Source organism: Oryzias melastigma, linkage group LG10, assembly GCF_002922805.2.
Source record: "Oryzias melastigma strain HK-1 linkage group LG10, ASM292280v2, whole genome shotgun sequence".
Lineage (NCBI taxonomy): Eukaryota > Metazoa > Chordata > Actinopteri > Beloniformes > Adrianichthyidae > Oryzias > Oryzias melastigma.
Window position 1 is genome coordinate 23,772,773 of NC_050521.1, and position 15,599 is coordinate 23,788,371.

General features: G+C 38.1%; 1 protein-coding gene across 5 annotated transcripts in view; it reads right to left on the bottom strand.

Moving 5' to 3' along the window:
• The window catches only part of si:zfos-2326c3.2 (misshapen-like kinase 1), a 59,986-nt gene extending 44,853 nt beyond the window's left edge, over positions 1-15,133 (bottom strand). For 3 of the 5 annotated variants that reach the window (XM_036213815.1, XM_024283291.2, XM_024283292.2), the window contains exons 1-3: positions 14,937-15,133; positions 13,167-13,232; positions 2,794-2,850 (exon numbers count right to left, since the gene is read on the bottom strand). In XM_036213815.1, coding sequence (XP_036069708.1) covers positions 2,794-2,850; positions 13,167-13,232; positions 14,937-14,993 — 180 coding nt within the window. In that variant the 5' untranslated portion in view covers positions 14,994-15,133. The remainder of the gene's footprint in view (positions 1-2,793; positions 2,851-13,166; positions 13,233-14,936) is intronic. The other 2 variants (XM_024283293.2, XM_024283289.2) reach the window with 1 other exon arrangement.
• Positions 15,134-15,599: the final 466 nt, after the last annotated feature.

A 15,599-nucleotide genomic window follows, 5' to 3' on the forward strand; every position in this document is an offset into this window, starting at 1 on the left:
GCTGGCCCGGAGGTTAACGATCGGCTGCAGCAAAAATAAATTGAAATGTGTTATTTTACGTGTAAGCATGAATGATGCACTTTGTTACAGCGACAGGAATCTGAGCTCAGCACAAAGCCAGGAATTTAAAATGTACCTTCAGGGAGGCTTTCACAGATAAAAGTTTGGATGGTATAATTAGTCAAGCTGATTTTGCTAAAATGATCTAACATTTCTAACGCCTGAAGGGGATCGACTCAATAATACTGACATGACAGACAGAGTAGATGTAAACTGGAGATAAAGCTATCAGAAGGCGACTAGATTCAAGTACATCTTTGTTTTCCTCGTCCAACTTGGTACCTACATCAAAACCGTACGACTGGATGGCTCCGATATTGCTCACCGGGTTTGTTGTATTGGTAATGTTAGGTTGGAGGTTCAAGGGGCTGCAAGTTAGTGGGAGAGCATGTAAACAGAGAGCTCTCAGCAACGTGGAAGTAGAGACTGGGATGCTCCCCGCCAATGGTCTCACACAAATCAGAGGTGACTTTCTAATGAATTACTGCTGTTCTGCAGAAATTATGTCCTCAAAAACGTACCCAGGTTTTTTTGGGGGTAAAAAAAAAAAAAAAACATACCGTATTTTTCGGACTATAAGTCGCACCGGAGTATAAGTCGCAGGGGCCAAAAAATGCATAATGAAGAAGAAAAAACCATACATAAGTCGCACCGGAGTATAAGTCGCATTTTTTTCAAGTAATTTATTTTACAAACTGGTTGAAAAAAACGATATTACATCATCCTGGAAGGTAAGTTATAACATTCATAAGTGAATAGAAAACAGGCTGAATATGTGTCAACACATATTCACATATTAGCATCATGAAAAAATACGAAAAGGTGTAGCATTTATATAACATAACAGTTTTATTTAACTATAGACTCAATAACTCATCAACTTTGTATCTTTACTGTAATTAATTGCACACAATCTCACTCCATTTCACTAAATCCATTAAATTCTTCGTCCTCTGTGTCACGTCTGAATAACTAAAGTAAATAAAGTAATTGCATAGATCACCATAAGAGGGCACTCTAGACTTACGGTCCATATCTCATCTCATTAAAAATTCGTATATAAGTCGCACTGGAGTATAAGTCGCAGGGACATTCAATCTATGAAAAAAACCACGACTTATAGTCCGGAAAATACGGTAATCATAATTAAAAGACCACTGGGAGCACTTTGAAATTAGATTAAATAAAAATCAGAGCGGGTGTTCAATTAACACTGTCAGTTTTCTTCAGTGGCATCCTAACCAGAAAGTTGGCTTTTAAAGCAGGTCGGTGAGCTTTAGAAACCTGGTTGAAAAACTCAATTTCTGATGGAAAAGCTATTTCATCAGAATACACATTACCAGGGTACCTACACGTTTCTTCAAGTTAAATTTAAGACTTTTTAAGACCTTACATACAAAAAATTAAGACCCAATTTATCTGCCTAATTTCCAGCCTTATGGACCAAAAAAATAAATAATAATCCTCGTTCAAATGTCAGTAATTAAATTATAATTACTAGACTACAGAAAACATTTATTACTCGCATTTTGGTGCATTAAAACCATCGGTGACTAATAAACCAAAGTTGTTTAAAGAGTTGGTTGTGACTCCTTTTGGTTAAATGGAACAAAACTCGCTGACATAAAATTACTTTCAAGCATCTTTAACAAGCGCTAGAGCCCACAAAAAGTAAAGAACCAAATTGCAAAAATTCTTCCTGGTCAGTAAATGCATCACAATTCTGTTAGTGTGCATGTATGATTATTAGGAGTGTATATTGGCAAGAGCCTAGCGATACGCATCCCGATCGCAATATATCCCAAGACTGTACCGGAACAATTTTTTTTTTCCTAAGAGTATGATTTAGAAAAAACTGAATATTAATATGTCTTTAATTGTAATAAAATGATCACAACATTAAGTACTGCAACTATATAGTGATACTGGCAGCAGCGTGACAGAGTTTCAGTTTGGTCAGTTAAAAGCTAAGTAGTACATGTCTCATAACAACAAAATCCGCAAGGCTGACGGAACTTTTAACACAAGCTGGTTCTTGCACGATGTTGTTGTTGCTTTGGTTGCGGTATAGAGCTGGTCAAAGAGGCAAAGAGGCTGTGCTGCCAACTAGTGGCTGAGGGTTTAGGTGGAAAACAGAAGTAAGAAGCTGAAGGTCACTTATAAATAAATCATTAAATATCGTCTTGTCAGCATTTTAAATATCCAGATATATCATCAAATCAATTATTATCAACACCCCTAATAATTATGTTCATCTGCCCTTTTGCACCACTTTAACAAACTAAAGTTATTCCTTTAATGAAACTAAGTAGAAGAAATCATCCATTTAAAGACAATATTATTCTGTCAACACTAAACTAAAACACACTTAATCGCTGACTAAATTATTAATCATGACGCCTCAAAAAGTTCCTTTTCGACCTCAGAGTTTAACTAACGTCAGATGGTTTTCTTTTAAAACCCACAAAGAACATTTTCCTTTACAGCCTTTCATGCTTTTGTTGTTGCACAAGCTCTGAGTGGGCGGAGTGCTCTGTTCATTCACAAAAAAAAAAAAAAAAAAAAAAGAGAGAAGGGACAAGAGAGAACAAGATACACACAGATGTACAAAACAGAAAATACATAACAAATAATCAATATACAGGAATATTGACCAACAATGGGGAAAAGTAAAGAACAAACTGAAGTGTGTGTGTTTATGAGTGTGTGTGATACACCTCAGAGCTTATTTACCTCTGTAACCTCCATGACTTTAATAGCTGCCAGCTGACCGGTCTTGACATGACGACCCTGCAGGAAAACAGAAGGAGTTTAAGGCTACAAGTTCAACCAAAACAGCGTTTCAATAAATAAAAAAGATTCTTGAGATTGTGTGAAAACAAATTGGTGCCAGCAGACAGTATCACCTCCATGACATTAATAATATAGTTAATCATGTCCCAGCCTTTTAGGAGGATAAAATCTCAACACAGTTTCGTACATTTAGGCAGCTTTGAGATTCTGTATTTGTTTGCAATGGGGTACGACTACCTAATTCCAATTCCACTTGAGAAGCAGAGTCAGAAAGAACAAGATGTGACCCAAGAACAGACAGGAAGAAAGAGAGGGGGGGGGGGCAGTCGGCAGAAAAAAAAAAGCACGACTGTAAAGTGCAGTCAGGTGAAAAAGAGCAGAATTGAAAACCTTGTCTCGAGTCAGAAAGCTGACGTGATACTTCAGCAGCTACTCTATGAGCGTCAAGCTCTGAGGTGTGACGAAGCTCCACGCCTGTCCGGGGAAATAGACCCGAGACCCTGACACAGCCAACAGTAATCACTCATTTAGCTGCTGGTTCAATACACAGCTCCGCACTCTCTGAAGGTTTCATGCATTATAAAAATGAAAAACAGCATCAGGTCACTTTTGAAAGAAACCTCCAAGTCAGAATATAGATAATCATTTTTTTAAAAACTATTAAAAGAAAAAAGCCGTTTTCAAAAAACTTTAGTACATCAGAGAAGCTAATTGACAACCAAGTGGAGCTAGTTTATTCACATTCAAAAGCGTAAAAGTTGATGGTTCTGAAAAGGTTTTAAAATGTCATTTTGAAAGGGTTTCCTAAAGTTTAGGACATTTCCGCTTGTTATACGGCTACAGTTACGATTTCCGCTTCCAGCGATAGATTGATTCTGACACCATCTTGCGTGTGACCAGAGGCCGCTCCAAACTTTTGCACACACCATTATTTTGTTGTCTGTTCCTTTGAAAAGGTAAATGGTGGAAATGAAGACTAGTTTTTTTTTTACATATCAACAGAATGTCTCATCTGTAACTGACGTCTTTGGAAGACTTTTTCATTCTTTGTGTTCTTTGTGCACATTAAGAACATTTTACCTGGGGTGCCCAAACCTTTGATCCCCACTATATATAGCTGTAAGGGCAGTCATGACTAAGGCTTTAAGTTGCTGCAAACCATCCATCCATTTTCTAAACCTGCTTTGCTCTCATTTGAGGTCATGAGGTTACTAGAGCTTCTGAAAGTTCATCCTTGACAGGACGCCTGTCTACTGCAGGGCATACATAGAGACAAAAAACACACACATTCTCAAAAATGATAAAGTCAACAACTAATTTATGATTGACTGTGGGAAGAAATCTGGAGAGGACCCATGCATGCATGGGGAAAACATGCAAACTCAACACAGAAAAGACCCAGCTGTGCTTTAACCCGGGACTGTGAGGCAAGAGTGCTAACCACTGCACCATTGTGCAGCCCATTCCTGCAAACCATCAGAGTTTTTAAGACCTTTAGTAAATAATTTCAGGTCATCCTACAGTAATGAAATAATCATTAGTGAAAAACATTCAATGCCAGCTTTGGCTTTAGCCCAGAAAACTCAAATGAAAGCCAAACTGTTCAGTGCTCAGAAGAAAATCTCTTAAAAGCTTCTACATAAACTCTATGAGTCTGAATTAGCGTTTTATATGGAATATTTGATGACACCACAACTGCTGAATGGCCTGTTTGCAGTGGCAGCAGCAAAAATAAAGCCTTTCTCCCCCAAAAAAGAGAAGGTAATTTAGGTTTGTAAAGCAAAATGAACAATGAGACTTTGGGATAATGTCCTCTGAGCAAACAAGACCACAGTGGATGTGTTTAAATGGACACTGCCAAACACAACATACAGTAATCCAGCAAACACCTCATTGAGCTAAACATAAATTCCTGTGTATACCAAGGCAATCTAAAGTCAAATGTGAAGCCATCTGTCTGGCAGCTAAAGCTTTGCAAGGATTTGTTTCCAAACACAGAAAACCACATCAGAATACAGAAAAGCATGACGCTGGTGTAGAGTCCACATCATGACCCAGTTAACAAGGTTTGTCAGAAGCACACGGAGAGCTCTTCGGGGAAAAGTAAAGTAAAACTAAAAGTGACTTCATCTCTTCCAGGTACTGCTAGAAGTTAGGCGAGTCTACAGGCTACATAAAAACTATAAATTAACCAGAAGAAGTTTAAGCATTTCATAATAAGCACATAGGTCTGTCACATCCGACCTTATCAATAATTTTTTTTTCAATTAAACTGCACAAACGCACCTTTGGTAAATAGAGAATAATCTACATGTTTGTAAAAAGCACAAATAAACAGACAAATAAGGAAAAAATGGTTACATTTAGATCTACAAAAAACTAGAAAACTTTTCTAAAAATGAGACAAACTCTCCCTATAAATCAATGTCATAAAAAAGTGAATTTAAAACATGAAAATAGCTAACAAAAATAAATAAACAAGAAACAGGAAGATTTTAGATTTTTAAATATTCAAGCACAATGATTTTATAATTTCGCAATATCACTCAGCTACTATAACAGTGGGAGATTTTCAGCTTAAAAGCACAAAATTTTAAAATAATTTTTTGGAGTTAATCATATCAGCCAGCTTTCAAAGTAAGCTTTACGTTGGAGTCGGTGATACTGTCAAGTGTCTGCTGCAGTGACGGTTTCCCCTATGGATCAATACAGTTCAGTTTGAGTCTTAATATAAAGGCGGTCCAATCAGTTCTGCATAAAATTGTAAGCTAGATTACAGAGAAATAATTTTGCTTTTCCATACTTCACTCCTATTTACAGACTGAGCCTAGCCTGTGTAATGCAGACATAAACTTCTGTCTGTTTAAGGGAGCTGATGCACCCAGCTCAGGATGATGTTGCATTAGATTGCAAGGGCGCTTGAACTGTAATTACTGTATATTAGGGAGTGGTTATAGCTCTGTCTATAAATCTGTGGTAAAGTCTCCCCTGATGGTTGTAACCTAAATTTTTGCACACATTTGCTATAAATCAGCATATTTTCTCCAAATGTCATCCCTAATTCATCTACAGCTCTTTGTCAACAGAAAACAGGCTATTTGTTCAAATATGAGTCTGTATTTTCTAATAAAAAAGTTAAAAGAATAAAAAGGAAGTGTGGAATTAGAAGCACAGATGAAAAAAAAAATGGATTTTTGAAGAGTTTAGGAGCTTGCCGAAGTAAAGAACTTTTCCTTCATCGTTAGATTCATTGAGTACTTTTTAATTGAACTATGTGATCTATAAGGAAAGGACTCTGACAACAACCATTAAACAGAAACCTTTAAATTCCTCACGTCTATAAACTATAAGATCCACTGACTTGTCCTAATGTTACCCTCAAACTGCAGAGAGCTGTGGTTTGCAAGGTGCTACCAGTCTTACTATGACAAAGCAGGAAATACCCTTCCTGCCACTTCAGATTCAATGTTTGCTGGCTGCCACCAAAACCTAAACCACTGAGTACAACTACGCAGTTCTGAAAATATAAGTTCTTCTCCTCACCAGAACTAACTGAAGGAGGTTGTGCACATTGTCATTCAGTAAATAGTCATTCTATCACTGCGTGGAGGGAGTTTAGCACAAACTCATTTACATATACGTATCTTGCTCTTTGCTGCATCCACATTCTGATTGGCGGATTCTACCTGATTCAGGTAATCAGCAGGAAACAGTGCAGATGGAAAACAGGGCAGGCTGGGAGATCTCGACAACCAGGGGGGCGACCCTCCTCCAGTGCAACCCTAACAGCAACAGTCTATAACTTATATTTCCAAGGAGTTTGAGTCTTTTCTTTGTGTTTTCTTTGATACAGTTCAGGTTTGAATTAAAGAGACACTATTTCTGTTATACAGAACAGAATCATGCAAAAGACTTACTAAACTGTGGCGTAACTGGGGGGCCAACCCATTATCAACTGAATAAATACAGTTTATCTGGAGTAACTTTTGTGTACACAAAGAATTCCTCAGTACAGTGTGTCATTAACCAACGTTTTACTATGGAGCAGGTGAATACTGATTTGTGATTGGCTGCAGGGTGTCCAAAAAAAGGAAGTTCTAGTCGAATAGCCTGAATGTTCTAGATATTATTGCACTGGCCTGAACCTCAGTTAGTAACCGAAACAACAGACCTGGAACATAGATTGACACATTATTCCACAGACTGCTGTCCTTCAAATGGCTCCATGATGAACATGTCAGGATATTTATTAAATTTTACCATCACCAACAATGTTTTTTTTAAGTTTTTAGACAATTGTATTATTATTTTGGAAGAAATGGTTTGCTTGTTGATACAAATTCATTGGTCAGATTTCATAGTGAATATTTCTTGCATTAATTTTTATTTTAAACAAACTTTTGCTTCATCATTTGAACAAAAACGAGGGGTAGGTTGTGAATTTTCCCTTTGAATTGATGCTTTGTATCAATAACATGATGTTTGGCATAAATGCACCTTTGTGGCAAAGAGAGGCTAAGTAACCGTTACCATGTTACCAAATAGTCTGCGTCTTTGTGTCCATTACCACAAATAAACAGACTTTGTGGAAGCAACCATACTCCAAGGGTCACGCCCCTGAAATCCATTCATTTCACATAATGGACACCCCGTTGGGCATTATCCCTTACTTTAGTGCAATGTTTATAAATATTCTGGAGATTTTCCAGCACTGAATTTTGACGTAGATTGAAACTGTAGTTTCTAAAAGTGTCCCATTTGGTCTGCCATTGACTGTGACTGGTCTGCATTGTTGGTTTAAACACTTGACAAGCTTCTCTACACCCAACTGCCACACAAGTGTAGGCTCTGATTCAGTGGCTGCACAAACTGGTTTCTGTGCAGTTGAGTAAAACCAGAAAACTAATGCTTAGCGAAAGAAAAAACAAAAAACAAAACCTAACTTCATGATCCAAAAGTTCTGCTCTAACTGGTGATGTGATGGTGAACTGGCAATAAACTAGAGGACCCCCCCCCCCCACACACACACACTTTCAACTGCAGTTTGGGCATTTGAACTACCAGACGTGGGTCAGTTTTGTGTGCCAGTTACCGGACTTCCTCATATTCTCCCTGCTCCACTGCACAGTCGTAATCAGCACAAACCACAGCTCGAACTCTCCTGGGGGGCTGCTTTCCTCTTCTCTTGCCAGTTTTCATCTGTTTCTCTCCCTCTTCCTTCCTCTTCTTTTCTGATTCTTTCTCCCCCCACCTTCCCCTTCACTATTTATTTACTTTTTTTTCGCCCACTCTTTTCACTCCGCCTCTACAGACTGGAGTGAAGGACGACTAGGACTGGGTATAACTTTAATAATATTACTATTCAAATGGATTCAATCAGATTTTGATTTTGTAAATTTCGATTCTATAACTATTTTTGGGGATTTTCAAAATTTGTTTTTACATAACCATTGATGTAAACCGAGGGTGTCAAACTCAATTGCACAGGGGGCCAAAATCCAAAATGCACAGTAGGTCGCAGGCCGAACAGGATAAACATTTATAGAAGACATTAAAAAAATATTAAAAACTTTTAAAACTTAACTTTTTTAACATAAATATGATTAAAAGCAGACAGGAATATGATTCCATAATAAATCATCATCAATAGCTTTCAGCATTTTGCTCTCCATAAAATATTTTTCTGTCACAATTGGGATGTTACAAGATAACATCGGGCCGTTTATGAAAATATAATAAAATGGTAAAAAAAGAGGAAGAGTGGTTATTTTGATAAATAGAATGACTGTATAAAAGCCGTTTATTTCTCCACAGATATCTATGGAGTTTTGGCTTCTTGGAATCAGTGGGTACTTCCTGTTTGCAATGCAAGCTGGGAGGGGTTACTCAGACCAGTTCTCATGTACAGTCAGAGGTTGAACCCTAATAAAAGTGTGTGGGAATGTCTCAGCATGGTTCTCTGCTGAGATTCTAATCCACAAAACTGTAGTTTTAGAATTTCCAAAACCCCCTAAAAACCATCAAGCTGTACATTTCAATGATTTTTATTCATTCCACTGAACTGATTTAATCTTGTTTTTCATGCAGTCTGACCAAACGCCATTGAATCGCCATGTCAGTGTTTCTGAGGAAAGAGCGGAAACTGTGTCATGCTCCTCACTGACAGAGGACTCCACAGGCTTGCAGGGAAGGGAAGTTCCTTCTGCAAGAATAGGGAAACGCCCTGCGTCTGCATGTGTGACTGAGCCTGTGTGAGAAATGATGATGTGCACATGCTGACTGAGACACACACTCACAGTGTACCAAGAATGGCCGACACGCCACCACAACAATGTCCTTTGCTTCTTAGCTCCAAAGAAGCGTCTTTGTTAGTTTATTTTCAATCATCCGGGCTGGATCTTCGCCTCGAGGACAAAACTCTGGCAGAGGAATCACAACATGTGATGACCTCTGCACAAAATGCAACTCTTGACTCTCCTGTTTACTAAGGTAGGGGTTAAACCTGAGGGAAAGTGTTGAGATATTAAGGACAAAAACATCTTGAACTTTTGCTTTATTTAAAGAGAAAACTCAGGGTTTCTTCTCTTTAAATCTACCAATAAATTGCCTTTCAGAATTCCTGGGCCTGGATGGGTGGGGTCTGCAGTCCTGAGAGTCAGACTAGACAAAGCTTCTAACAGTGCTGCAGACACAAAGAACAAACATAAGGCTAAACGGTTCCGAAACTGTTAAACTTTAATTTAATTCGATAAAACAACTTCGAAAAAGCCTTTCAGACATCTGACAGGAAAGATGACATTTCCTAAAATGCGGTGGAACCCAACAGGAAGTACACTAAAGCTCTTCTGAAGTTCATGACTTCTGGATTAAACTGCTTAATTAGATCCAGTGGTTTCTGCAATCAATTTCTTTCAACAGTATCTGTCTTAAAACGCTCCAGTCTAAAGTTATACCAGACAAACAAATTAGTGGATGATGATTTAATGTATTTTCCCACAACTCCATGCATTAGGAGTCTGGGTCAAATTTAGCATTTGCAGCAATCATCTCCTGATGTTCTCTGTAGGTTGACTCCAGGGCTTCATGTTCCAGCAGAACTAATTGGCAACATAACCTGCTTTGGAGTCCAAAGAGTTGCTCCAAACAACAGAGTGGATCTGTTGGTTTACAGCAGGTATTTCAGGAAACTGTAGTTACTTAAACCGAGGACAACATACCTCCAGTTTTCAATTAGTTTATCCTCATAGGTTTTCCACATTTTTAGACAGTTAATCTGCTCTCTGACAACCAGAAGACACCAGATTCGTTGATCACACATGACAAGGATATGTCCTAGAATACAACAGTTCAATTTTTGCTAAAAAAAATAAAATAATGTAAAGACTGGGAATGCTTTAAAAGTGCTCCAAAAGATGATCGAAGTGGATCTTTAATGACTAAAGCTTGCCTGAGACTAAGTCCTGCAACATGACAGATATCTGAGACACATGAACAGAATCGCAGGAAAAGGAAGGAAGTGCCACATTCCTACGTCCAGTCAAACTCAAAGAGTTGAAAATGGTGGAAGAACAAGTTGTATACAAAATAAAAGAAGTCTCCAAAATTCATATTGAAACTATCAAACTAACCTAAACCCATCCAAAAGGAGATAAGAAGATGATTCATGTTGTACTAAATATGTTTTCCAATTCATCACAACGGACATTTGTTAGCAACAAACTTAATGGCTTTTGACACACTGCTTTCTTGATTACTGCTATTGTTTCTCAGCTGTTCAATTTTAAGAGCATTTCAAATATTGTCATTACGATACAAACACCCATACAACTGATTTGCTTCAGTTCACTTCATTTCCACTGAAAAGCTTGGAGTTGCTGCTCTCAATTAAACTGTATGAAATGCTTTTCAAACAGGAAAATTGATGCATCATTTTTAGACTAGAGCAAAGTGACTCACACAATACTTTTGACCTGAGGTGTTTTGCTCAAAGACATAAAGACTGTCTAGTCTGAGATTTGAACCGTTGCCTAACCCAGTGTGCTCTGTCACAATGCACACATAGCCACTGCATTCATATGATTGATTAAATAAGAGTGTGATGTCGTCATTTTTTCACCATACTGACGCAACCATATTGAAGCCAGATATCATCAGTAAGCAATGAATGTTCCGAGTTGGTCGGAGCCAACGTTTCTATGGCAACCACTCTTGCCAATCAGGGCTGGGCTTTTTGGAAGCCCACATCCCAAACACTTGAAAGAAGCCAGGTGAAGTCTGCTGTCATTAGCTGCACAAAATCTGTAATAATAGTCTATGGAATTTTAGCTTCTTGGAGGCAGGGAGTACTTCCTGTTTGGAATGCGAGAGGGAGGGGGGTCACTCAGTCCAGTTCTCATACACAGTCAATGATTTATAAATGCTTTCAGATGCAGTTTGACTGTGCATGGAAAGAGGAATTTGTTACGCCTTAATTTGGTTTAAATCTGCTTTTACAATGTGCTTTTGAGAAAGGAGCATCTGCAACATCGACAACTGCTCACTGTTGCCTAAACATTTTTGTCACATATGTTTTTTAAATAAAAACAAAGCAGAAGAAAAAAACAGATGTTTATCTCACTTCTCCACGTGACGTTTCGTCAACTTCGACTTTCTGTTCTTTTTTCTATTTTCACGAGAAGCACGAATGCGGTCTCTTTAGATCACTAGGTTGTCTGCAGTCGCACTGCAGTGAACCACAGCAGTGTTCACCTGCTGGTGAGTCTGAACAGAGATCTCTGTTTTCAAGCAGACCTGCCTTTAAATGTTTGGTCTGCACTAAACTCCCCACCTTGGCAAAGGAAGCAGGTTACTCCAGGAAATGAACTCTGGTCCAAAGCAAACAGCTAATCCTCCCAGAGGGTCATAACTCAGCCTAAAGATTTATAGTACATTATTGGAATGATGTCAAGTTCTCATCAGCTGTTGTTGAACTTCCTGTCCGACTTCCATTACGGCACATTATGATGAACAAATAAAGAAAGGAAAAAGCCCAAGAGCTTTTTCAGTGTTTGCGCTACTCATATCACAACACAAGTGGTTTTTGTAAGGGTTTGTGTACATCTGTTGTTGTCTGTTAGACCCTTTTCTTTACAAGGTTTCCTGGTGGAACTCACTAATAAACACTTATACGGGGGTTTCAAGTACTATGTAAAAATTACTACTCAAACACCAATTGGAGGGGCAAACTTCAGGTTTGAAAAAAGGGATGTAAAACTTTTCCAAAATAAATGCTTTTAAGTATGTGCATATTTAGAAATAAGACAGAAATTCTTCACCCATTGGCAGATTTTCCGTAAGTAAGCAAAAAAAAAATCTGCCTATGTGGTAAGAAAAATGGACTTCCAAAGAATTCTTAAAAAAAAAAATTCTTGTAACTGAGATATATTTACTAAAACTAAGATCATTTTGCTATTTAAATACCTTTTTACTTTCTTAAGATTTAATTGTTGCAGCGTATAAAGTTGTCAATCAGTAGAATCATTGCAAAAAGAAAGCCCAAACATTCAGTTATAGTTGCTAGTTTCCCTAATTTAATAAGACATCAAATGATTTGCGTCACAAACTGTGAATTTTCTGTGCAAACCCCTCCTGCGAAAGGACACACACTGGGCTCACTGTCCTGCACATCTCTTGCAACATTTCCTCTTTCAGGAAATCAAGTGGCAATCGAAGGACACACCCACCAACTGACACACGCTCCCACACAGACCTGTGCACCGCTGAGGAAGGAGCACCGAAGGCAAAACACTCCACACACTGTTTACATGTTCTTTTTCCACACTGCAGGTAGGAGAGGCAGCGATGTTTCAGACGCTGCCAACAGCTACGCCGTTTTTGCTTTACTTCCACTCATCTGACACTGAAAGTGGCCGTGAACTCCAGAGGTCAACAGATTTCTAAACCGAAAACATTCGGTTCAGAAACACCCACTTTGCGGTACCAGTCCGGAGTTGGGGCACAACCAGCTGTAGGAGCCTAAATAACTAAACACCTCCTGCAAACCACAAAGCAGTCACACTCAAATATAAGCAAACTGATATTGAGATAAGGAAGTGAGCCCCACCCAGAGCCTAAAAAGATGCTCCAGATGCTTGTGTGTTTTCTGCAACCTAACTGGAAGTAGCTGAACTTTTACCCGAAGTACCACAAGCTGCGTTTCTAAAATGTGCAATAATGTTAGTAATCCACTGAAGTGCAAACATTTAAACAGTTCATCAGTTTGTTGGTTGTGTGTTGGTTGGCTGACATGAAAAAAGGGCAACAGAAAGCCTCACCTTATAAACTTGACCGTAGGTTCCATTGCCAACCACTTCAACCAGCTCAAAGATCCCTGCTGGATCCTGCAGAGCAAAAGACAGGTGTGAATACGACTCAGGTAAAAGGGATGCATTTTGGCAGGCGGCAGACGATCCGATTTCATCAGCTTAAAATAGGAAATATCACATTTCGGATTAGTTTCAATGCAAATTCTCAAAGCTTAGTCATTTTAAGGTAATGAAGAAATGTTGTAGTTTGTGCAGAGTAAGCATGCCCTGATTTCCCATCATCCCTTTGTGCATAATCTCTCCCACTATCTTACAACTGCTCGCAACCCCAAGCTAACATTAGCAGTGCAACAAAAATGGTGAGCAATATTGATATGTATTTGATGCCATCTCAGACGAGGAAAACAAAGACGAACGTGGATTGATTTGGCCAAATCCGAATTACTTCCCTATCCCTCTGGCTCCTCCCTATTGCTCCAATTGTAGGGGTATTTGGTGTTTTTTTAAGGAGGATTCATAGCCACTTCAGGCAGAGTATCCCTCCAACAGTAGGGTGATCCGCGTTGCGCTAGTTTCACAGACGAGAACCGCATTTCTTAACGTGGGTGTGCTCTGAAGCACAAAAGTTTATATTTAAATGTAAGTTTTGGGTTTTCGCATAACTTTTTAAAGCTATAAAATCAACGTTGTTGGGTTTTTTTCTGAGCGCTGGCTTCTACATGCTAACGCAAATGACCAGCGAGTATTCATGAAGCCTCAGATCTGTTGACTCAGTGTTTTCTTTTAAAAAGCAGCTAAAGACAAATCTTTTTTAAAATTGCCTTTTCTTAATTATGTTTTTATATTCAGTTTTTATACTTTGTTTTTTTTACTCTGTTTTTATACTCTTGTAAAATTTTATTCTTTGTTTTACTTGTGTTTTATTGTGAAGCGCTTTGTGATTCTTATCTTGAAAGGTGCTGAATAAATAAAGATTATTATTATTATTATTATTATTATAAGTCATCGAGCAGGAGTAAATTTGAAGGCATTATTTTTTCACTTCTCTCTGCTTGGTGATATAAATATTTGGATAGGGAGGAGCCAACCCCTAAAGAGGAGTTAATAAAGCTTCTATTCTATTCTATCCGTTTCGTTTCGTTTCATTTCGTAGGGGAGCAATTCAGATTCAGCCATGGTCTGCAAGTGGCTGCACTGGAATGGTGCAGAGCAAGGAGCTTGTGACGTCACTGCTACAAGCTTTTTTAAACAACATTTTTTCATCTGCTCCTGATACAGAACGATTCGAATAAAGAAATTCTTTAAAACGCAGTTTTAAGCTTAATGTTCATTAAATATGTCCCCCAGAATGACAAAAATGCCACAAAAACAGTTTTAAAGCACAAAAAAATGCAATTTTTATAAGTCTTAAATAACATAGCATTGGTGGAAGTACCACGAACACTTTTTATACTGTATTTGAAAGGTGAAGTGAAATAATTATTGTTCACCAAAAGCAAGTAAATTCCTTAAGGGTTTCAGTGTCGTGTTACAGCAAAAGAGGAAAACCTCATGTAAACTCTCCCCAAACAGGACATGGAGCAGACACAGCATTAAGTTACAGTAAAAACAACAAGATGCACACAGACTATTTGTAACAACAAAAAGGGATAAATTGGGCCTCTCATTTAACGTAAGTTGCGCTTTAAATGCCATTTTTTTCTGCCAGTTACCATCCATGTCCCGCAATGTTTACACAAAGTTTGGCTCAAAGCGAAGTTGACGTTCCCATAAACTTACTCTGAGAGCCGCGAGGTCGATGCTGTCCAAACTTCGAGTGGTGTTTTCTCTCGACATCGCAGCCGAAAACCGTGTCAGTTTGTAGAAAACCGTGGGGAAGACATGGACGGTCAGACTTCTCCCTCCGAGTTACAAACTAACGGACTTTCCTCTCTGGAGAGCCATTCTAAAGTTTCGCTATCTGCGACAACATCAGCAGGCGAGCACGTACCACTTCCGTATCATCCTTTCAGAATAAAATCTTCTGAGTTTGTTTGAGGCTACAAGTACACACTTTTATTTACAATTCAATAAAAATAGCGCATTTTCCCTTATTAATTGGTTAAGAACTCTGTAAAATAAAGTATGTTCATTATTTAAAGTCTTATCCTGCAACAATTGAATACAATTTTGAAATTGAATTTTCTTAATTTCCTGTTTTGCTGACATAAATTTAGCTCTTTACAGTGGTTGGCATGTTTTGCTATTTTTTTTTTTCCTTTAAAAAGCACCAACCCATTACTCCCATTTGTTTATTACTGGAGCCATATTGGAGGGTGTAAATGCATTAAATATATATATAGATATATTTAGACAAGACAACAGAAGCATATCTATACATAAATACAATTTCTTTAAGTAACTGTGATAAAATGATTAAATGCACACTATAAGTTTGTTTAT